Source organism: Amphiprion ocellaris, chromosome 18, assembly GCF_022539595.1.
Source record: "Amphiprion ocellaris isolate individual 3 ecotype Okinawa chromosome 18, ASM2253959v1, whole genome shotgun sequence".
Lineage (NCBI taxonomy): Eukaryota > Metazoa > Chordata > Actinopteri > Pomacentridae > Amphiprion > Amphiprion ocellaris.
This window is the reverse complement of record NC_072783.1, coordinates 25,747,626-25,771,764: the sequence shown is the minus strand read 5'-3', so window position 1 is coordinate 25,771,764 and position 24,139 is coordinate 25,747,626. Positions and strand designations below refer to the sequence as shown.

The 24,139-nt window shown below is 37.0% G+C and overlaps 1 protein-coding gene and 1 long non-coding RNA gene across 7 annotated transcripts in view; both read right to left on the bottom strand.

The window, feature by feature from the left end:
- Positions 1-24: 24 nt before the first annotated feature.
- LOC129347389 (uncharacterized) lies at positions 25-14,695 on the bottom strand. 2 transcript variants are annotated; one of them, XR_008599471.1, is made up of 4 exons: positions 14,546-14,695; positions 13,775-13,933; positions 9,046-9,289; positions 25-4,136 (listed from the first exon to the last, which is right to left on the bottom strand). It is a non-coding gene; the product is annotated as an uncharacterized LOC129347389 (long non-coding RNA). The 2 variants fall into 2 exon arrangements; XR_008599470.1 differs by having other exon boundaries at positions 9,046-13,933.
- Positions 14,696-16,182: 1,487 nt separating this feature from the next.
- The window catches only part of LOC111584611 (liprin-alpha-3-like), a 34,716-nt gene continuing 26,759 nt past the window's right edge, over positions 16,183-24,139 (bottom strand). For all 5 annotated transcript variants that reach the window (XM_035940784.2, XM_023293778.3, XM_055004764.1 and 2 more), the window contains 7 exons: positions 21,895-22,070; positions 21,686-21,783; positions 21,413-21,588; positions 21,190-21,258; positions 20,563-20,725; positions 17,442-17,510; positions 16,183-17,328 (listed from right to left, as the gene is read on the bottom strand). In XM_035940784.2, the coding sequence (XP_035796677.1) occupies positions 17,458-17,510; positions 20,563-20,725; positions 21,190-21,258; positions 21,413-21,588; positions 21,686-21,783; positions 21,895-22,070 (735 nt within the window). In that variant the 3' untranslated portion in view covers positions 16,183-17,328; positions 17,442-17,457. The remainder of the gene's footprint in view (positions 17,329-17,441; positions 17,511-20,562; positions 20,726-21,189; positions 21,259-21,412; positions 21,589-21,685; positions 21,784-21,894; positions 22,071-24,139) is intronic.

Sequence of the window (24,139 nt, the reverse complement as noted above, 5' to 3'; positions counted from 1 at the left end):
AAAACTGTGATTGAATGCTGAGAAGAAGAACCTGCATTCTCACACTATGTATGGGCTTCTCGCTGCCGTTTACAGTAAGAGTTGCTCGTTAAGTTGTGTTTTTAGACTCCCACGGAGTCAGGTGGGTTAGAATTCCTCAGAACCAACTGGAAAGTTACAAAAAGCCACATATATATTAATTTTACATTACCCCAAATTGTATTATTTACCCCTGTAAGCATTGTATTTTATTGATATATATCTGAACGATAGTGTGTATACAGTGTTCTAATGTATGTACAATATATGAAAATGCATTTATTGCTTAAGTGTACATAATTGAAAATACTTTTATTACATGTCACTACTTTCTAACATGTCTCAGTACAATAAAACGCCTCAGGATGATTTGACAAAAACAGTAAAAAGTATCAGTAATTAAGCTTTGTCATGTCTGGACAAAGCCATTTACCGAAACCCTCCACGTGTTCCCATTCAGGCTTCCACTTCTAAAATACACACATTTCACAACTGCAAGAAGATGTAACACAAACACATGCGTCATCTGCCAAATACATTACAGCAAGCAGACAAGAGGGGAAGTGACGTAGACTGTTTTGGGTTTTGGGGTGTTTATCTTATTTTGATATGTGTGTGTTTCAGAGAGAGAATGAGGGAAAAGAGTGGGTGAAACCGATTTATAGGCAGCGCAAGTGTTTACAGGACTGCAGCTGTGCAGTCACCAGGGAGAAGCCTGCATGTCAGATTGTAAACTCCCCAGTTAAGAAAGGCGGTAGGTCACTGAGAAGCTTTCTCGTCACATTGTATTGTGATGACGGATTCAGTTCATACTGTTCTCTTACTCACTTGTTCACCTGTCAGTCTTAATAGGGTGTGAGAGCTGTGTTATACAGCATCAAACGTCATTAGGCTACGGAAGTCTGCTGTTCTTAAGGCCAAAGGGATAACTCATTGCTTATTCTGGAAGATTTTAAAATGTTAAAAAAAATAAATAAATACAGAAATACCTTCAGCAAGCTTTTATCTATTCAACTCTCTATTTGTGACACTCTAACATTAAAATATTCATATTTTATGACCCATTTATTGATATTGACATAAAAAGCACAAATAAACAGTATACAACAGAGGTGAGTACGCCACTGTGCACTATCACCTAAATATCAAATGATTCAAATGGAATCACCTCTCAATAACTGCATTATTTCTAAGTTGACAAGAGTATTTCTTCCTGCACACAATCAAAAACAAATGGTTTAGAGAGGACATATTGAAAATACAGGCCACAAAGTAGGAACCCAATGCAGTAAGACAGAACCTGTGATCACTGAAACTAAACTGACTACTTCTGTGACTTCCAGTTAGCCTAATTGCATGAACATTGTTATAAAATCTACCCAGAGCTTCCTCGGTTTGAGACCTTTAGATTGTGTATATATGCATGTCCGCATCATGGCTCCAGACTGAAATTAATTGCCAGAGGAACTGAAAAATGTGATTGTGAGACTTCAGAAATATTGAAAAGAATACAGGACAATTGGCGATCAACTAAAACACAGTTCAGACAGTTCATACTTCAGACTTGGTGCAGAGGTTCTCTTTTGAAGTCAGACTTCCTGACAGCTCAGACAGTGTGATGGACATTGTATAACTAAAGATGTTCAACAAAAACACCTTTGCTTGCTGCAATACAAATTTGCAAAAGTCAACTTTGCTAAGGGATGTAAGAAGAAGCCTGATTAATATTGAGAGCATATTATTTGGTCAGATGAGACCAAGATAAATTTGTTGAGCTCAGATGTCTAGCATGTTTGACGTGAACGTGTGGACAACCACAATGAATGCATTGTCCTGCCAGTGAAGAACAGAGCGTCATGATATGAGGCTGAATGAGTGCAGAAGGTACCAGTCTGCAGAAGAGGAATATTCCAGCATAACAGTGATCCAAAGCACACACAGAAGTTTCTAAAGGAGAAAAAAAAATGAAAACTATGAGCCACCCAACCAATGTTCCCTCTAATTTTTCCTGAGTGTGAGCAAACACACAAACTCCCTGAGCGTCCCTTGGACCACTGTGAGCAACATCAGACGTGTGCACTGTGGTCACACCAGCATCACATCCATTCAAGTTACATGGTTCATTAAAAGAATTAAATTACAGCATTTACATTTCTGTTAAAACACTTTGTCAACAGGAGCCAGTTGAAGGCTGCAGTGATTTTAGTGACACTACAATGTAGAAGAGTGAAGTTATTGAATATTTGTCTCTCTTTACTGTTGCAGCGGTTTTGCAAATTGCAGACGGACCCTGTTCACTCCATAGACACCAATGTTATTCCAGTAGCTTGAAAGACAGCTACTTTTGATAAAACTGGGCTTGTAGCACATTGTCTGCCTCGCAACAATGGGAAAGAGGCACCGTTTATGTTTTGACAACCTATATCTAATGAGTTATTGATGCTGGAAGTCTGAATCTGTGAATATCTTTCCAACTTTACTGAACTTGGGGCCACTACCACCTAAGGAGTGATATATTTAATTTTGAAAAAAGCATTTAGCCATACTTAAAGCTTTAAGTGCTTTATTAACACGGAACTAAAAATTTTGTATTGATTTATTATCACAGGTTCTGTCTGAAAAGAGGTGGCATCATTTTAAACAGTGAAATCAAACTAATAAAATGTAATGACCAACCAGTGAGCAATACTGGATTCTGCAAAAACATAAACAACTTTTTAAAAAAAAAAATCTAAATCTTATCTTAACACAGTTAATGTATTAACTTATGTGTGTATGCATGTATTTATTGATTTATTTAGTACTGTTAACATATCAGAGTTCTGAGTGAGTTTTTCTTAAGATAGACAAAGGCCATTTATTGATTACATAGAGGCTAATAAATGTTTATTAAAAACTAAAAATCATTTTAAGAAAACAACTTAGGCATTTATTGAGTCACTAAAATACTGTAGAGTACAGACCACATCAGCATGATTATAAGCATCCTCTGGTAAATGAACAACCAGATACTGATGTCTCTCACCATATGGACTTCAGGAGATGACTGGGGGATGATAAACTGTGACCTACTGGTTGGGTTCTCTCTGTTCTCATGGTTCTTACATGTTTGTCCCGACAGCCGGGTCAGAATGTTTTTTGAGCAACACACCATACTATAACGTTTTTACAATGATGGTTCTACTATGGAACCAGTTTGACATGTTCAGGTGTTCTTTGTGAGAAAACTCAGAGATTTCTGGTATCAGAAGGTGGTTTTCAACTTTCTTTGTTAACTTTCTGCTTCAACTTTAAATTTACTTGACTAACCCAGCCCTCTGGACTTCCAGTAAGCTGTGTTCCGATTGGCTGTCCAGGTGGCTGCTTGGTGTTATCAGGAACACCTGAGCAGCTCAGTGTCTTCCTGCTTTATTTAGCTGCAGACAAACATTTCCTCTGCTTCTCTCCACCACACAACCGGGTTTGGCTCCATTGCTTTAGTCTGTTCTTTAGGCGTTGGCTTGCAGCTTCCAGCAGTAAAATAGACTTTAATGTGTTTCTTGGTGTGTTTTAGGGCTTTGTATTGGATAGTTGTCTTGGTAAATGTGGTTCTTTACCCACAGTTAGCACATGGTGCTAATGTGTGCAGTGATTAGTGGATTTGGTACAGCTGAGTTGTGTCTTTATCTTGGCTGTAGTGAGTCTTTAGAGGTTTTTGGTCAGACACATTCTGTATTCTTGTTTGAGAACCAGCGTTGGTTGTCCAGAAGGTAAGAGTTCCTGTCCTGATTCTCTGTTCTCAGAGGTTCTCTGGTAGGCTGCAGGAGACTTTAGCGTTTGGGTTGTGCTAGTTTGGTTTTTGTATGGTTTCATTTGGACGACTATCTTGAGGCCCCTCCATGTGGTTTAGTGAGGTTTTCTGGAACAGTTCTACAAAGCAACCTGCAGCAGAAGAGACTTTGAGAGTTTTTAGGAAGTTCTGGAGAGCAGACTTTAGAGCAGCAGAAACATTTGTCAGCAGTTTGAGCAGGAGAAGGTGAGCTTCAGAGTAGAAATGAGACAGAAACCTTCTTGACTCGTGTGGTGAGGTCCTGTACCAAGAGTTTGAGCAGGTTGTGAAGAGTCTGTAGTTCTTTGGTCTGAAAGCACAAGAAGAGTCGACTCATTAAAGGAGAAAACAGGAGATATTGTTGGTTCTTCTGTCGCTCTGCAGTTTCCTTAGACTGAATATCAAGTTTATATTTTAAATGATTTCCCATGTGAGCCCAAGAAGACTTCAATAAACTCCCTCCATCCCCTGGACACAACATATTTTATTGCCATGTTAAGTCTTTTTTTTTTTTTTTTTTTAAATAAATGTTTTTGAGTTTTAATCATAGTTTTAGCATAGTTTTTTCTCTTTGCTTGTTTAATTTTGTCATCTGTGTAAAAGGTGCTAAACAAATAAAGTTGAATTGATAAACTGAATAATTGACTAACTCATGACTGTGACAACAGAAGTATTTTCATTGTGATTTAATGGTTTATTTCATTTTTAAGGTTGGGGTTCAAATCTTGACAGAAAAAGAAGATTAAAGAAATAAACTACATAACAAAAAGCAATTAAATCAAAGGGGAGGGGGATTAATACAGTAAAATGTAAAAAAAAAAAAAAATTAAGTATTTCTTAAATGTTTAATTATCTAAAATATTTTCTCTGTAATTTTTAATAATGTTATTTTAAAAAATTAGTTTAATTTCATACTTACATGTTTTGTATCGTGTTTAATTATCTAATTCAATATCTTGTCAGTTTAATAAAATGAAACATTAAATACAATTAAATGATATTAAACTTTTTAAAGGTTTAATAATCTAATTTAATGTTTTGTATTTTTTTTTAAATGTTTAATATTATTCTTGTTGAAAAAGTATTTTTTAAATGTTTAATATTATTCTTGTTTAAAAAGTATTTTTTAAATGTTTAATTATCTAAAATATTTTCTCTGTAATTTTTAATAATGTTATTTTAAAAAATTTGTTTAATTTCATACTTACATGTTTTGTATCGTGTTTACTTATCTAATTCAATATCTTGTCAGTTTAATAAAATGAAACATTAAATACAATTAAATGATATTAAACTTTTTAAAGGTTTAATAATCTAATTTAATGTTTTGTATTTTTTTTAAATGTTTAATATTATTCTTGTTTAAAAAGTATTTTTTAAATGTTTCATATTATTCTTGTTTAAAAAGTATTTTTTAAATGTTTAATTATCTAAAATATTTTCTCTGTAATTTTTAATAATGTTATTTTAAAAAATTTGTTTAATTTCATACTTACATGTTTTGTATCGTGTTTACTTATCTAATTCAATATCTTGTCAGTTTAATAAAATGAAACATTAAATACAATTAAATGATATTAAACTTTTTAAAGGTTTAATAATCTAATTTAATGTTTTGTATTTTTTTTTAAATGTTTAATATTATTCTTGTTGAAAAAGTATTTTTTAAATGTTTAATATTATTCTTGTTGAAAAAGTATTTTTTAAATGTTTAATATTATTCTTGTTTAAAAAGTATTTTTTAAATGTTTATCTAAAATATTTTCTCTGTAATTTTTAATAATGTTATTTTAAAAATTTGGTTTAATTTCATACTTACATGTTTTGTATCGTGTTTAATTATCTAATTCAATATTTTGTCAGTTTAATAAAATGAAACATTAAATACAATTAAATATTAAACTGACAAAATATTGAATTAGATAATTAAACACGATACAAAACATGTAAGTATGAAATGTTACCTTCTGATCTCCACAAACTTTACTGTTCAGTAAAGAGAATCAAAGTTTGTTCGGGATTTCTAAAAAACCCACAGGTGAAGGTCTGAGAAGAACTCAGATGGATGGTCTGAATGTGAAATCAACACTCATGGTCATAAGTTTTAAGGCTTCTGTTAACCAGAAAGTTCAAACTAACAGAGAAGTATTGAGAAAGTTTTAAAACTTCAGTCCTCAGACTGTCGAAAGGTTCAAACTAACAGAGAAGTACTGAGAAACCTTTAAGATTTCAGTCCTCAGACTGTCTAAAGGTTCAAACTAACAGAGAAGTACTGAGAAACCTTTAAGATTTCAGTCCTCAGACTGTCTAAAGGTTCAAACTAACAGAGAACTACTCAAGAACTTCTAAGATTTCAGTCCTCAGACTGTCGAAAGGTTCAAACTAACAGAGAACTACTCAGGAACTTAGAAGATATCAGTCCTTGGACTGTCTGAAGGTTCAAACTAACAGAGAACTACTGTGGGACTTAGAAAATTTCAGCCCTCAGACTGTGTGAAAGCTCAGGTCCTGAGGACTCGGGAGGTGTGGAGGCTTTGGAAAGTCTTGGAACTGAAGGTTCAACCCACCAGCACAAAGGCTGAAGCCCAACCTCCTGAGAAAAACGGTCGAGCGAGACTCGAGTTAAAAAAAAAAACTCGAAAACGACAAAAAATAGATGATAAATGCGCAAAAAAAAGAAGAATTTGTATCTGAGCGAGTAGCTCAGGGGGATAAGAGGAGAGACTACAGAGCGGAGGGTCGCAGGTTCAAGACCCACCAGTGGCAGTTTTCTTTCTTTGTCTTTGTCAGGATATTGAGAAAATTTAAGAAGTGTCTGGTCTTGAACCAGCGACCTGCAGCTCCATAGGCAAATCCTTAACTCACTGAGCTACAGATCAGATAAAAAGAAATAAATTCGTCCTCCCTTTGGCATCGTAGTGTCTGTGTGACCACGTGGGTGGAGCCAAGGCGGAGTCTGGGTGGAGTCAGGGCGGAGAGTAGGCGGGGAGGTGGGTGGGGGGGGTAGGCGGGGGGGCCGCCCCCCCCCCCCCCCCCTACTCTCCGCCCTGACTCCCCCCACGGCCCACCACACCTTCCCCCGCCCGACGAGTTTTTCGAGTCTCCACGAGTTCTTCGAGTCTCCACGGGTTTTCCCGAGTTTCTGGAGTTTCCACCAAGTCGGAGGCAGAACAACTTGTCATGAAGAGGTGTTGAAGTCGGCCAGGATGGACTGACTTTTTACAGCGACTAGAAGGAAGACGACTAGAAGAGCAGGTCTTTAACCACCATCCATAAAATTCATGGAGTCGCTCCAGAGAAATGAAGGGAGGTCAACTTTTATCAACCTCCATCCAGATGTTCAACTCGATATCTTTACTTTGATATTTTTAGCACCACAAACCTTTAGTATCACACTTTTTTATCATTTATTAGGGTTTTAATGGAATCCACGAGCAGATTTTGTTTTTGTTGACAAACTTTATTCTTGTCGTCGTGGGACTGCAGTATTTAAAACTGTTCCTTCTATTTGACTTCATGTTTATTAGTTTTAGTGGAGAAAGTTTTGTCAATTAGTCTCTTAAAAACTAAATAATAAATTGGATTAGTCAAGAGGTTTAAATTTCTTACTTTGTCATATTTTAAATATGACAAAAAAATATAAAAATAAAGTCTTGAGACAATTTGACCTGTAATTGGCGTTATATAAATAAAATTGAATTAAAATTGTATGTATCTTGTAATGTTGGAGTAATTCAGCCATATATGTTAGAAAACACATTTTCTTTGTCCATTAATCTGTCGTTTTCTCCAGTAATTCATTATTTGTTTTGGTTTATAAAATGTCAAGCCCAAATATATTCAGTTTACTGTCATAAAAACCAAAAAGATTTACATTCATGATGTAGGAATCAGACAGTTTTTCACTTTTTATCTGAGTTTAGTCAGAAAGATAGTTGATAATGTGTGAATTGTTGCAGCTTGTGAGCCGTAAAAGGTTTTAATCTTTGGGGCCGAGTGTCAAAAAACATTTAGAAACCAACATCAACAAAACACTCAACAAAGATTTGAACATCATTAAAGGGAAATCCAACTTTTGCATGACAATGTCTAATTAAAGAACATTTATTTCCAACGTAAATATGTGATATTCATCCTCTGGAGCTTTCTCTTCACATCGTCTTCCACCAGGACTGGTTGGGAGCATGCGCAACAAACATTTGAAAAACTGCACTTTAACATCAATGAATGATACTGAAGTTTAATCTCTACATAAATGAGACCGAGTCTGGATGTGCTGCTCTGTCATTAACTCCTAAGTTTAGGGGAAGTTATAACAAAAGAGGACAGTTCAGATAAGACTTGAGAAAGAGCTTATTTTGAACAAACATCTCAGACTTTCTGAGCTTCAGCACCTATAGCAAGATATTTTAACAACAAGCAACTCAAGAGATCCAGAAGTTGGAGAGAGTTAGCTTTAGCTGAGCCAAAGAACATGTGGGACGCTAACCTAGCAAACATTTCAGACTTTTCTCTGTGAATTCTGAGAAATAATTTCCTATTTAACGACAGAGCTACACATCTTAACTCAGTCTCATTAAAACAGCGTCTAATTCAGTGTCATCCATCCATATTAAAGTGCAGTTACCCAAAATGTTTGTTGCATGAGCTCCAACAAAACCTGTCCAGGTAGAAGGCCACTTTGACAAACAGGAAGTGGAAGATTCCAAGCAGATTTATAGAAGGGGGAACCAGACTGTACTAAGTGTGGTCGAGTACTGAGGGGTGTTTTGTGGGCTTTTAAGGCTGATAATGATTATTAGTGAGACATTTGGAGTAGATATTCATTTGCAGTAAATGAAAGTATTTAAAATCTTGGAGTTAAACTTAGAAGAACACAAACTCTAACAGAAAACTTTGTTGATACGTTTTTGTTTTGTTTACAGATGTTAAAGGAGTTTTAGTCGTGACGTATAACCAATCAAATCACTCCAGAAGACAGAGCGACCACAGGTAGATAAAGGTTCAGAGCCAAAGTAGCGCCATTTTTAAATGTATTTATTACCGTAAATCAGTAAAAAATAAAATATTGATAATCAGTAAATTAGTCAGCCCACAATTACGACAAGTCTACAGTTGATGTCTCTTTCCTTTGACTTGTTATTTGTACAATATACGATGTATATTATGCCATTTTTTAATCCCAAAGGCTATACTATGATGTTTTCTAAGAGACATACTCTGTTTGTTCTGGCTCTGGGCCGCTTCACTCCTCCTCTGTTGTTTTCTGGATTGTACTCAGCTGCATGCCTTCGTCCACCCGGCCTCCGTTGACTCGTCCCGCCTGCCGTCTCTGGAGCTGAAGCTGGATTGGAACAGACCAAAGTACAGTCCAATCACGATGCCAGCTGCCTCTCAAAAGGCTCCTTCATCTGGCAGGTGGCGGCACTTCTTCTGAGGGGAAGCTGAGCTGGCCCGGCAGAACTTTGGAGATGTGTTCCAGTGGTTGGTGGATGTATAGGGAGATAGAGAGGGACTGTTGAATTATTCAGAAAGGAAAACAGGGAACCCATTGGTAGTTTTAGTTTAGGGTGCTACTGCGGTGTGTTTTTGGGTTTTAAGAGGTATTGATTATCTTTTACTTTGTTCCTGGTTGGAATGCCCATCAATGTCAACATGAAGTTCACTTTTAGTTGTTTATTTATTTTTATTTTACTAACACCCATTTGTTTTTAACCCCCTCACATGTTGTGTTGTTGTAAACTTCCTCTTTCAAATAAATTCTCATCTAACCCTCTGGAAACCAGCGTTTGGACTGTTTTTGTGTTGCACCTCACCTACTGACAGCTGTGGACTAAAGGCTATACTCTGACGTTTTTAGAGCGACATGCTATACTATGATGTTTGTTGGGCGACACACTATACTATAGGCTTTTTCAATTGACATATTACTGACTTTTTTTTAATTATTTTTTTTTGTTTTTTAGCAACATATTATAAGAATTTGAGCAGTTTTAAAACTTACTATACTTTTACTTGTGCAATGAAATATTCTGTGGCATTTTTTAGACAACATATTATACTCTGATGTTTTCTTGAAGAACATACTATTTTGACATTATATTGCACTATGACATTTTTTGAACCAGTGTAATGGTCTTAGGTGAGAGGAGCAGAACCTGCTGTGCTCTTCTGCTTTAGGCTCCGACGTCTGACGTTACGGTGAGCGCATTTCGTCACTTCCTGTTATAGCGCTGTGTTGTGTTCTGTGACTGTTGTAGCTTATCCACTCCATCTAATTTGATATTCATTAAATCTGTGTGTAGCGGTAATATTTGAATCGTAACATACACTCGTTTTCTTCAAGCACCTTCTCAGTACTTAATTCTAAGTTAATCTGTTATCTCTGTCCGCTAGCCTAGCACTTAGCATGGCTTCTCCCTCTTCCTCTCCTTCTCTTTCCTGCTCAGTGTGTCACGTTTAGTCACTCCTCTGCCTCCTTTAGTGATAACGATACCTGTAATAAATGCAGTCTCTTTGTAGCTTTGGAGGCGAGGCTCTCTGAATTGGAAGCGCGGCTCCGCACCATGGAAAACACCCCGCTAGCTGTTAGCCAGGTCCCCTTAGCCGGTGCGGACCGCAATAATATAGCTGCTAGTGTAGCTTCTGCTAGTGTAGCTTCTGCTAGCCGTCCCCTAGCAACCAAAATTCAATAAATTAAACAATTCAAAAATAAACAAAAGACATAGTAACCATAAAAATCTAATAAAAATTAATACCACTATTTCAACTGAGCGAAGAAACAGGACAATTAAATGTGGTCTATTAAATATTAGATCTCTCTCGTCTAAATCTCTGTTAGTAAATGATTTGATAACTGATAACCAGATTGATTTGTTCTGTTTGACTGAAACCTGGTTGCAGCAGGAAGAATATGTTAGTCTAAATGAATCAACTCCTACTAGTCATACTAACTGTCATGTTCCTCGACTCACAGGCCGAGGAGGAGGAGTGGCAGCAATTTACCTCTCTAGCTTAAAAATGAACCAGAGACCTAAACCTAGTTACAGTTCATTTGAAAATCTTACTCAGTCTCTCTCATCCAGATTTAAAAGCTCAGAAACCAGTTTTATTTGTTGTTGTATATCGTCCTCCTGCTCCTTACTCTGAGTTTTTATCTCAATTCTCAGACTTTTTATCTGATTTAGTGTTCAGCTCAGATAAAGTGATTATTGTGGGTGACTTCAACATTCATGTTGACGTGGACAGTGACAGCCTTACGACTGCTTTTAATTCAATATTAGACTCAATCGGGTTTTCTCAACATGTAAATCAACCAACTCATAGTTTTAATCACACCCTTGACCTCGTTCTGACTTATGGCATAGAAATCGAACAGTTAACAGTATTTCCCCGGAACCCTCTTCTTTCTGACCATTTTATGATAACATTTCAATTTACAACAATAGAATGTATAGGAGTTAAGAATAAATATCATTACAGTAGATGTCTGTCTCACAATTCGGTGACTAAATTTAAGGAAATAATACCCTCTCTATTTACTTCAGCACCACTTACTGATAAAATGGAAGGGAAATATTATAAATTTACCCCCACAAAAGTGGATTATATTGTTAATAATGCTGCAGCCTCACTGCGTACAACACTTGATAGTGTTGCACCTGTAAAAAAGAAAGTTCTATCTCAGAGAGGACCTGCTCCTTGGTATAATTCCCAGCTGTGGACTTTAAAGCAGGCGTCCCGAAAGCTGGAAAGGAAGTGGTACTCCACTAATTTAGAGGAAGTTTATGTAGCTTGGAAAAAAAGTCTAGTAATTTATAAAAAAGCTCTTCGTAATGCCAGGACAACGTATTATTCATCTTTAATAGAGGAAAACAAGAACAACCCCAGGTTTCTCTTCAGCACTGTAGCCAGGCTGACAAAGAGTCAGAGCTCTGTTCAACCTTGTATTCCTTTAGCTTTGAGCAGTAACGACTTCATGAGCTTCTTTACAAATAAAATTATTACGATTAGAGAAAAAATTAATCTGGCCCTTCCTGCAAATGTCACAGATGTATCATCGAGTACAGATGCTTTAGAATTGGCTGTAAGACCAGATGGATATTTAGAATTTTTCACTCCTATACATCTCTCTGAACTAATTTCAATAGTTTCTATATCCAAACCATCGACATGTCTTTTAGATCCTGTCCCAGCTAGACTGTTCAAGGAGGCTTTACTTTTAATTAATTCCTCAATGTTAGATCTGATCAATCTCTCTCTAGTAACAGGCTATGTACCACAGGCTTTTAAGGTTGCTGTAATCAAACCTTTACTTAAAAAGCCCACTCTAGATCCAGATGTTTTAGCCCACTATAGACCAATTTCCAACCTCCCATTTCTCTCTAAAATTCTGGAAAGAACAGTTGCAAATCAATTATTTGAACATTTGCAAAGGAATAGCCTGTTTGAAGAGTTTCAGTCAGGCTTCAGAGTGCATCATAGCACAGAAACAGCTCTGGTGAAAGTTACTAATGACCTTCTCATAGCGTCAGATAATGGACTGGTCTCTATACTTATTTTATTGGACCTTAGTGCAGCATTCGATACAATCGACCACAAACTTTTATTACAGCGACTAGAACATTCTATTGGCATTAAAGGGACAGCACTGGACTGGTTTAAATCCTACTTATCAGACAGGTTCCAGTTTGTGCATGTCAACAATGACTCTTCTGAGCATACTAGGGTTAATCATGGAGTTCCTCAGACTTCTTGTTAAATCTAGAACAGAATTCAAAATCCTTCTTCTGACATATAAAGTGCTTAACAACCAATCTCCATCATATCTTAAAGACCTGATAGTACCATATTATCCTAGCAGAACTCTTCTCTCTCAGACTGCAGGCTTACTTGTTGTTCCTAGGATCTCTAAAAGTAGAATGGGAGGCAGAGCCTTCAGTTATCAGGCGCCTCTCCTGTGGAACCAGCTCCCAGTTTGGGTTCAGGAGGCGGACACCCTCTCTATTTTTAAGACCAGGCTTAAAACCTTCCTTTTTGACAAAGCTTATAGTTAGGGCTGACTGGGGGACCCTGACGGGGTGAGCTGGTGTTTTCATTTGCGCAACTGACTTCCCCTCTTTACTTCCCTTTAGTTTGCCCCTAGTTATGCTGCTATAGGCCTAGGCTGCTGGGGAACCTCTCTGGATGCACTGAGCCCTTCTCTATCTACCTATGTATTTAATATATATACCATTATTGCATTACACTAACTCTGTTTCTCCCTGTGTCCTTTCTCCGAGTGTCCCTGGTCCCAGAGCTGGATGCTTCAGATGTGTGATTGTTCTCCCACCAACTGTAACCCTCTACCTCTCTCCCTTTACCTCTTCCCCTCTATCTCTATCCCTCTATCTCTACCTCTCTACCTCTTCTGTTCCTCTCAACCCGCCCGGCCAGCAGGCAGATGGGTCCCCCCACATTAGAGCCGGGTTCTGCTCGAGGTTTTTTTCCCTGTTAAAAGGGTGTTTTCCTTGCCACTGTCGCCTTTTGGCTTGCTCTGGGGGTCAGGCATATGGATTCTGTAAAGCGTCTCGAGACAATTTGACTGTAATTGGTGCTATATAAATAAAATTGAATTGAATTGAATTGAATTGAATTGAATTGAATTGAATTGAATTGAACATCATACATGACAATTTTAGGCAACATCCTATCATTTTGCGCTTTTGAACCACATAATAATCTATGGGTTTTTCTTGCCAACATGCTGTACTATGAACTACAGGCCATACTATGTTATTCTTGAGTAAAGTATACTATACTTTGACATTTTCTGAACTACATCCTATACTATGGCGTTATACACAGAGTGCTTTGGTTACATGTTGATTTATAATCTAGATTTTTTTTCTGTTTTTGTTTTTTGATGGGATTACCACAGACCTGACTGTGAACACTGTCGACACCCACCTCAGGGAGACGCTGCCTAAGATCTCAAGGCTGCTTGGTTGTGGTCTTTCTGGCACGTACTCTTCCAAGATGAGCCGGGAAGTTTAACAATGATGGAATGACACCAGGTCTAAGCCGACAGACTTCCAATTCCTCCTCAACCCATAGTCTCTGGGAAACCTACATGGAGTAAGAAAAGTAGACAGAGAAGTAAGTCTGTACACAACATATTAAAAAAGAAATCATGCTAATAAATTAAGTACAAAGAACCAAATTCGCCAATATACTGGAGACCAGAGCTATTTAATTTGATAAGTATAACTTTGTTTAGTAACATTTCAATTATTTGAGAGCAGTGCTAAAGAATTGCCTGTAATCCCAATCATAAAATGGGTTTGGAGGAAGAACATAGATGGTAATCTGGATATACATGAGTTAGGCTTTATAACTACTATTGGTAGTATTGGTGGTAGTAATAGCAATGTGACTACTACTAGCAGTAGTCACATTGCTAGTAGTACACTTAGTACACTACTGCTGCTGATACTGGCACTGCTACTACAAATTGTAATATTATTACAAATGCTGATACTACTTCTATGACTCTAACAGCTATTTTATACTACTATTGCTTGTACAACTATACTACAGCTACTATTAATCGTCTGGTATTTGCTTGTCAAGCTGCTAGCTCGCCTTAGCGTTTTGCTAGTGGCTAACTAGTTAGCTCTCATAGACTGGAAGCTCTCAACAAGATTTCATAATGAAAAAAGAGCCAAAAACTATTCTTACCTATGAAAAGTCATTCCAAGTTTCCTTGTCTCAATCGTACGACGTAGTGTGTAACTGTATGCAGCACAGTGAGCCGGCATACTTGTTCTTTACGTTTTCACGCCGTCTACATCAACGGAATGCACTGAAACTTTGCCCCCACTAGCTTAGCCTCGCTGTAGCACGCAGCTCAAAGGGGCGTGTCCTATCTACTCATTCATATCTATGACAACAACGGTGGCTGCACGTAAGGACGTCTGACGTTGATTAGCTGCGTCAATACTATAATATACAGTCTTTGGTAAATACGTATGTGAATCGCATCATTGGCTGCAGCAGCCAGTCACCGGTCACTCACTGACTCACACTGAAAAATAGCACAGAATGAATTGTTACGTGTTTATTTTATTTTCAATTTAGGTTGGATTTTTTTTTGTGTGTGCGCAGCGCAGATTTTGTGTGCGCGGAGACCGTGTCAGCAGTGCGCAGCTTAGAGGGAACAGTGCAGCCACCGCCTCAGTAAAGAGCTGCTGGAAAAAAATAGTCTCTGAAGAATGGTAGGACCTTATTTAGAAATTTGGTCTCAGCCATATTCAGGATTGAGTTTGTCGTCAAAAGTAAAAGTGGACATGTGGAGCATTAAAAATAAAAAAAGATATGAATCTCAGCAGTAACAAGAGTGCTGACTTTTGTTGCATTGGGTCTCTACGATGGGGCCTGCATTGTTAATGAAGTAAATGTCTACTGTTAGTTTTTCATTTTACATAAAAACAAATACCCCACTGCTCAACTTAGTAGTAAGACATTCACTGTAAGGTGATGCAGTTTTGAACAATTTGACATTGAAGTGATATTGCACAGGGGTGTTTTTCCACTTCTCTTGTATACTGTAAACACAACAGCAGTTGTAAACACGAAAAAATATTTCTCCATGTTTATGCTATGTTTTCCTGTTTACTCCTTCAACCTCCAGCAGCACCTGAGAAGTGGTAGGAAGTGCCACTGCTGTGCCAAGAAAACTGTACGTGGGCGAGAAAAACATCATGAACTTAAAGTCTGTTCGCGTTGAGCTGAAGGACTGCTGAACCTCTTTCATTCACTTCATAAATATAGCATTATTCCATACATTATTGATTTCTATGATAAGTTTAAACAGAAAAAAACACCTTCCATCACCTGTTTGGAATACAAATACCTACTATTTATAACCTTTGCCATGGCCAAAAAGCACTGGGGTTTCCTCTTCCTGCTTTGGCTCATCTTCAGCTCGGTGGTGTTCAATTCAAACTTGGCTGAGCAAAATCATGGAGTGGATGTTAATTAGAAGACTGAGTTTGTGTATTTAATGTAATATAGTCATTATGAAGAGCTGCAACTACCAACAGGGACACCCTAAAGTGGACACACACTCTATCATGGAACCAAACTAAAAGTAAAAACAAGAATATAGGACCTTTCTACATCCCATCCCTAATTCATGCTTAACATGCCTTAAGTTTCATCTCTGACTGTAGTGCATTAAAGCTACTGCAAGGCTGCATTTAAAGGATAAACTGAGCATCTGCATTTTAGTAACACGCACTCCAAAAGACGACTAAGTTTCACGTCTTACCTGTGATCTTCTGTCAGTGTGAGGCGTGAAATAACTCTGTCAGTAGCACGTTACAGGTATGTTTTTTTAATTACAGCTTTTACAATCATTATCATTATTGTTATCATATTATATTCAATTATCATCACTACTCTCCAATAATATGAATTTGAAATCATAACACAATTTTGTTTTTCAAAATGTACACATACAAGTAGCATATCTTAAATGTCCATAATTTAAAACATATTTTCCTTTGTTCAACCTAAAATGAAATTACAGTCAGTCTTAAAACTAAGTATGAAATGAACATACAGTTTAATACACACACATACATACTGTACATACATACATACGTACATACAATAGCAGTTATCATAAAAAATGATAAAAATAAAATACACACATTTTACAAAGTCCTGACCCACGCTTTCACATCATTAGATGATTGATATCATGACGTTCACTCTAAAATGGTTGATTTTGGCATGCATATTAACACAAATGCTCTCTAACTAAACTGTTTTTTCCCCTCAGTTTGAATAGGATTTTGTCATAAAGCACTTTGCTAATTGTCTCATTGTCTGTCCTATTCACATTTGTGCATCTCATGTCTGTTATGGCTTAAGAACATACATTTGACTCCCCCCTCAGTGTATAACCACCTATAAGAGCCTCCCTCTTCCCAGACTGTACTGTAGTGTGATGTTCCTATAGGCAGAGTATGTTCTATTATCAGTCTAAATCATAGTCAGATCAGCTGAAAAGATGTCGTCATTCTCTTGATCCGAAAAGGAATGCATTTTTTTTTCCAGTTTTAAAAACTATAAATTCATTGTGTCAATATTGCCATCTTACACTCAAAACAGAAGATGAATTCACGATAGGCAATGGTCACTTTCTACAGGCCACTTTCTACAGAATCAAACAGCGTCATGCCACAACTATGGATCAAGATGAGAGAGAGAGAGAGAGAAAGGGAGAGAAAGGGAGAAAGAGAGAAACTGATGGGTAAACAGACATTCACTCATTATTTTATCATCTTTTCACAAATCATTCACTCAGTGTCTTTGATTATTCGAGACACGCGGCTCGAACGTTGTTGGTCATCTTCTAGTGTCCATGTTTGTTTTTTGTTCCTCGGTTTTTTTTTTCTTCAAAAATGTGGTGTTCTGTTCTTTTTTTTTCCTTGGGTTGGGATGGAGGTGGGCTTCTATGAAAAAACGAAAGAAAACACACCTTAAAGAACTGTAACAGCCCCTGCTGAGGTGAGATGGTTGATTTGGTGTTCATATGTTTAGCGAACACATACAGCGTTGTACTCACCTGGTGTGCTTATCTTTTAGCAGGAATATGTTCTCACGGACCCCGACTCTCCTCTTGGACCAGAGTTTACTGACAGAGAGAATAAGGTAATTAGTAAATATTAATGTAGAAATACCAGACAAGTAAAAAGGACAAAAGTAAAAAACAATAACAGAGCTTCCATTGAATATATTTTGACCCTCATAAGCCATGACACTCTAACTGTGGCTGTATAAATTAAAGCATCGCTGAAATGTAACTAAGTACATTTCCTTGAGTACAATCTTCTTTTCCTACTTTCTGCTTTGTTTTTTCTGGAAAATATTGCACTTTATATTCTACTACATTTATTTTAAAACATTAGTGACTAGGTATTTTTTTTTGCAGATTACAGAATTACTATGAAATATCACATATAAATCGATAAATTATGCTGTTATCATTGATTTAGTCAACCAGCAGTATATAACTATCTCCAGCTGCAACATTAAAGTGATGAACACTTTCGTGAATCGATAATTTTAGTACAATAATATAATTTATATGATATAAAAGGGGCCATTCTGCATAAAGAGTACTGTACTTGAGGTACTTTTAGTTTATTTTGATGCTAATGCTTCTCTAGTTTGACATATTTTAAATATTTCTTTGCTAAATAAAAGCTGCCTTTTTTCTTGGGTAAATAAAATCTCTGCTTACACCTTTGAACTTCATTACATATATAAAAAATATAAAGTGACTACCAGCAGCTAGATAGCCCCACTTAGCATAAAGATTTTATTCTATCTGTCTAATTTAAAAATTTGATCAAAATATACTGGTTCCTCTCGACTAGTTTTCTAAAATTCTGTAAGAACTTGTCAGAATTATCAGATTTTCAACTTTCCAATGGTCCTTGAACTAATCATGTGTGATTCCATCAGAAAACTTAACCAAGTCTTAGCTTAAAATCATGATATGTGATCAAAATCGCTTTATCCTACGTGCTTTATTTACAAATCTTCTAAAAATAAACTGTTCATCAGGTTCTCTAAAAAGTCTAAATATAACTCCTCAGTGCAACAAGAAACTATTAGTGATTTATCTGGTACCATTAGTTAGGTGACACAAATTCTGGGAACTTCCACTGAACTACAGGCTGTGATTACACAGAGCAGAGAAGTATGTAAACAAACATAAATCTGAGCAGTAAAATATCTTTGGTATGTAGAGTCACCATTTTTTCCACTATTGGTAACATCTGTCTGCACTTTAAAAAAATGTTCAACACGTTGATTCCAGGTCAAGTTTTGCCATATAAAATAATTAATTTATCATGAAATAGATTTATGGTATCACATCTTTGTCTTACTGCACAAAAACCTTTTTTTTTTTTTTTAGTTCTCTCCCCTCTCTAGTTTCTATAGAGGGGCAGGACTTGCACAACACTACAGAAATACTACAAACAAATTTTGCATTTCTGTAGATTAAATTACCAAACAGTACGTAAAGCAGCTAAAATGAACTCAACCTTAAATGTCTGCAGCAGTAAAAGGAAACACCGACACAAATGGAGCATTAAAACTCATCCAAAACCATCACATATATTAGTAAAACACTGACACAATGAGTACTTATGATAGTAAAATTAGTTGATGATATAAGTAAAGAATCTGAAAACATCTTCCACCACTGACAGTTGGTAATTTTCTTATCTACAACTCCGTACGAATGAATTATTAACCAAAATGCTCAACTCTTTTTTTTAAAGTCATGTTTTCCGCTTCTTGGTAAGTATGTTAATGACTTCTATTTGTAACTTCCCTGGCTTCTTTTTTCTGGCTGACCTGTTGACATCGTCTCTAATGTGAGAGCGTGTTACTGAAAGCACTGAACAAAAGTTTCACGTGAATTTCATCATATGACTCAGAACGAAATAAAACCTGACATTAAACAAAGCTGTGTAATGGAGAGTTCAAAGAATTTCCTGTATTTTCTCATGTGCAACAGAGACCATCCACTTCTCAAGATGTCAACAAAATCAAAGGAGAGCACGAATGAAACGCATAAACTCTTACAGGAACACTCCTCCTATTTCAACCTTCGTAATATTCATATTTGGCAACAAGATATTTTCAGTTTTAACCACAAACTGTGATCAGTAATCCATCACTATAACGCATTTTTAATCGAAAAGCTGGACAGTAGGAATTAAGTGAAACCAAAAGGAAAGTTTGGAGCAGAATAAAACGTCGTACGGCTGACAATAAGTGACAGATTCTGATGCTGGACACCAACACCGACTGTCTGGTGTAAAATACTGCATGATTACATAATTGGCAGCGTTAGCTTCCCTATTATTTGCTTCATTTTTTGTGAGTCTTCTTCCTCCACTGTCAAAAATATGTCTGTTTACAGGGAATCTTTGGCTTTGTGGGGTTCTCCGTATATAATTTTTCATCACTTTAGCTTTTAAATTAGTCAGTTAATTTGTAGGAGTATATAGTATTGTGGATTTTTAACCTGAACATTAAAGTTAGTCAGGTTTATTTGTATCATATACAGTATAATATTGCAGGGTCGTGCAGAGTAAATGAGTATTTTTTATAATTATGAAGGGCTTTAACCACAATATTTAAATTTCTCAGGCAAATTTACATAGTAATTTACACTGTAGGATCTCAACTATGATATTTTAAACTTGTTAGGTAAATTTGCAACACCGATCTTAAATTTTACTGGACTGCACTTTGGCTCAACATTTACACTTTTTAAGCTTTTAAATGTACATAACAGTTTTTCAACACTTCTGACCTCATCGGAGGATTTTTGTATCTTTAAAACCAATCAAATGTTGCTAAATCCACAAATTCCCATGATCTTGGTCACTTATTCTGTTGTTATTCTCTTGCTGGCTCTTCACTGGAGTGCAAATAAATGAATAACATCAGGCTAAACAAACACATATCTACATGCAGTAGCTGCTTCTGCTGTGTCACTAATGTTTGACTTTGTTAGTATGAGTAGCTTAACATTTCGTAACACGCATTGTTTTTTTTCTTTTTCTTCTCACGAATGTTAAAACAGGAGAAGAGCCCTGTGTGATTCCTGATGGTGTCAGTGTTGCTGCTCATTCGGCAGCAGTTTTGCTGCGACTCCTCACCTTCACTCTGGACCTTCCTCAGGGTGACGGAGGGGGTCGAGATGGCGGAGGCACGGAAGTTGGCAGGTAATGTTTCTGAGGAGTCCGAGGTCACGCCACGGAGGTCCTTCTCTCTGAACATCTTCCTCCATGATGGTGACCGTGTGAATGTTTTCGTGCCGTCCTGTGGAGGCAACGAAATAATGCCAGTGATTAAAAATAACAGCAGGAGAGGCGATCTGTTTCAGGGCCTTATTCATCGCACATTAGTGGGTTTTAACAATAGTGGTATTTGACAAAGCAGGATTTGTTGTGTGTTTTTAGTCGCACATGCTGTAACTAAGCAATTAGCACCCATGTAAACACAGCTGAACCACTGTGGCACGCCAACAATTTGCCAGCAGTAGGACGAGCACTGATGCCATCAAGGCTCGCTTTATATGGAAGAGAGACGTTCCAGTCTATTTTATCACTGAGAGGAAATTAGTCTGTCATGACACGTTCTTTTAACAAAGGGCAAAATCTGAAAAGTCTGGAACAAAGGCGCTATTGTCAAGTAAAATACTCTTACAATCAACACACATTCCCATCTCCTGGCAGGAAAGATTATGTGGATTGATTTTCTACTGACGGTCTGCTTTGTCGTACCTCATCTGGCCTCCTCTCTGTTCCCATGGAGATGAGAGCATTGTACTCCTTCTCGAGGAGCTGCCTCGCCTGCAAGAGACAGACGAAACAGAGTTTTGAGACAATTTAAGAGTTGGAGATTCGGATTATCTTGACATTATGCAAACGTGAATTTCTGACGACAGAGATGCTGTAATTGTAATTTCAGTGTTACAAGCAGCATGCCTTATGTACTGTGAGTTACCTGTGTGTTCTGGTTTGGTATCTGAAGAAGGAGGGCCAAGTCAGTGTAGTCAAAGGTGTCGTCTAGTGCAAGGAGGGCCCCATGGACCCCACTTTCTAATAGGTTGTCAGCAAACTCCTTCAGCCCAATAGACTGAACCCAGCACATGACTCGCTCATTGGACCAAACCATCACATCTGTAGACACGGAGGAAGAAAATTAGAGCAATACATGTCCAGAAGTGCAAAGAAATTACTGGATGTCTGAAGAGAAGATTTAGTCCACAGGCTTCACCTTGATTCTGATGTTGACTCTCATCCCTCCTCCTCTCCAGCTCCTTCCTGTCGTAGTTCAAGCGCTTCAAGCACATGATGCCATAGTGAAGACTCACTCTGTAAATAATGAAGACAGAAACACGCAAATATGATGAGGTAAGAAGGAATCTAAGTGATCTGGTAACGTGCATAAATGTCAAAAATCTTGTATTAATGTTTCTTCCTGACCTGTGGAAACTGTCCACCATCTTCAGCTGGCCCCTCAGTTCTTTCTTGGTGAGGTGGTCGAGCATACGAGCATCCACCAGTGACTCCATGAAGTAGGAGCGATACTGAGGCAGACCGAGGCTGGGCAGCCACTCGTTTCCCACCCACTCATGGTTCATGTCTCCGTAGGCCAAGATCTGGATAGCAGACGGGTTGCGAGACATGAATAACATTAAAGGACACACACAAAGTCCATAGTAAGTATAAGATATTTTAATAAGTAGCATATATAGGAGGACTACGAGCTGAATTTTCAAGAAGAATAACACACTCGTCAACCTTCCTCTCTTTTAAAACTGCAACACCAATTTGAAACTGTCTAGTAGCACCTAATATTGACTGAATGTAGACAAACCCAACCCTGAACTGTGTCATCGCAGTATTTTGGGTGGGAAAATACTGTCAGACATACAACAACAACAACATGGCTTTCTGCTACTGAATCCCCTGCACTCTTATTTGGTAAGTAAGTATTTGACCTGCATTCTATAATTTATTGAATAGAAGAATATTAAAAGTATATTATGCATGATTTGGCGGGAAACTTTTTCAGAGGTGCAAACATACAAAACTGGGTTTCAGTGGGCGTCACTTATTGATATAAAAGGCCTCATCACTGAGTCATGAGTAAAGTCATCAATTGTGCCTCCTACGGCAAATATTAGTGTAAAACACAGTTCATGGGGTTAACATGAACTCCTTCTACACTCACTAACCAGTTTATTATGAAAGCCTGTGAGATCTAATGCAACTCAACACAAGAGCTCTGCCATAAATTCTGCTACTATTAACGTTCTACATTTTTCATTTCAGTTTTTGGCGATGTCAAAAAATTATGCTTATTATTGATGTCACAGTGGGTGATGGTGTACTGGACTATGTTGCATTTAAATGTGTTGCTAATATCTTGTCCACCCCATCCAAATAATGAATTGGAACTATAGTTTCAGCTATTCAAACTCAATTGTTTCCTATTTTAATGTATTAAACTGTTTCATGATATTATTGTACCATCAATGCCTTATAATCTATAGACTTTGTTACACTTAAAGTGGTGATATTTGTAAATCGCTAACACCCACTGCTCCTCCAAAAAGGAAAAAAGAAAGAAAAACTCATTATTTTCTTTATTAGGAGGTTGTTAACAACCATTTAAAAAGAAGAAATAAAATCTACCCCTATAAAATCAATGCTTGAATTTCAGAAGGTTATAGAGCAACAATAGTAAAATATCTGGACTAAAGTTATTATATCCCTCCTTAATTCATTATGTAAACCTTTTTTTCCAAATGTCTTTCTTTCTAATATGTTGCCCTACAATGTGACACATAAAATGTCTAAAGTTCTGTCGGAACAAGAAAGATAAGGTCCTCAAAAAGTCTAAAAAACACACAGTGCAACCTGTAAGTGTGAGAAAAACACGGAGTCTGCCCTCTGCCTACAGGTGTTTCCTCCAGCTGTTTCTCCTTCCTGGATGCTCTATATACACTGCAGCAGTATAAATACACTACTGGCTGACCAGTGTTCATACAAAACATCCCTCTGCTGAAAATGATGCAACACTGGTAACAGGAAGCACTGGATAAAATGGCAAAAACAACCGCCACTGGAGGTTTATATTTATGAATGTCCATGATCTTTGTATGTTCGACTGGAATTTATCTTTAGAATAGCTTGTAAAGAAAAGCTTTAGAAGGTAAAACTAATCATTTCTTTAGTAAATTATTTATGGATTTGTCATAAGCTATTAATAGGGACAACTTAAGAAAAGATAAAAAATCCTTCTCAGCCATTATTTTGTGTTTTTTGCTGCCATTTTTATTATTACATCCTGCACTAAACTGCACTACATCTAGAGCAGGGACATATATTTATTAGCAGCTTATTAACATTGATTTATTGACGTTCACCAAATAGTATCACACTGGACTCCCTACAACTTATGAATCTGGATTTAGTTGCATTAATAAAGCCATTAACTTTAGTTTATTAAGCTCGCTTTGTTAGAAACTGTTATAAATTTAAAAGATTTCAAAGTTTATTTTCTATTTAATATCCAGACTTTTTGAAAAGGCGTAATCAGTGCTGATTTAAATGTGATTTTCACTCAGTTGTTTCTCTCATAACGCTTCTGGTTTTCAATAAAGTCGCCTGCACAGGTCAGATTTACCACAGATTTATCACCAACTGACAGAAAACATGCTCC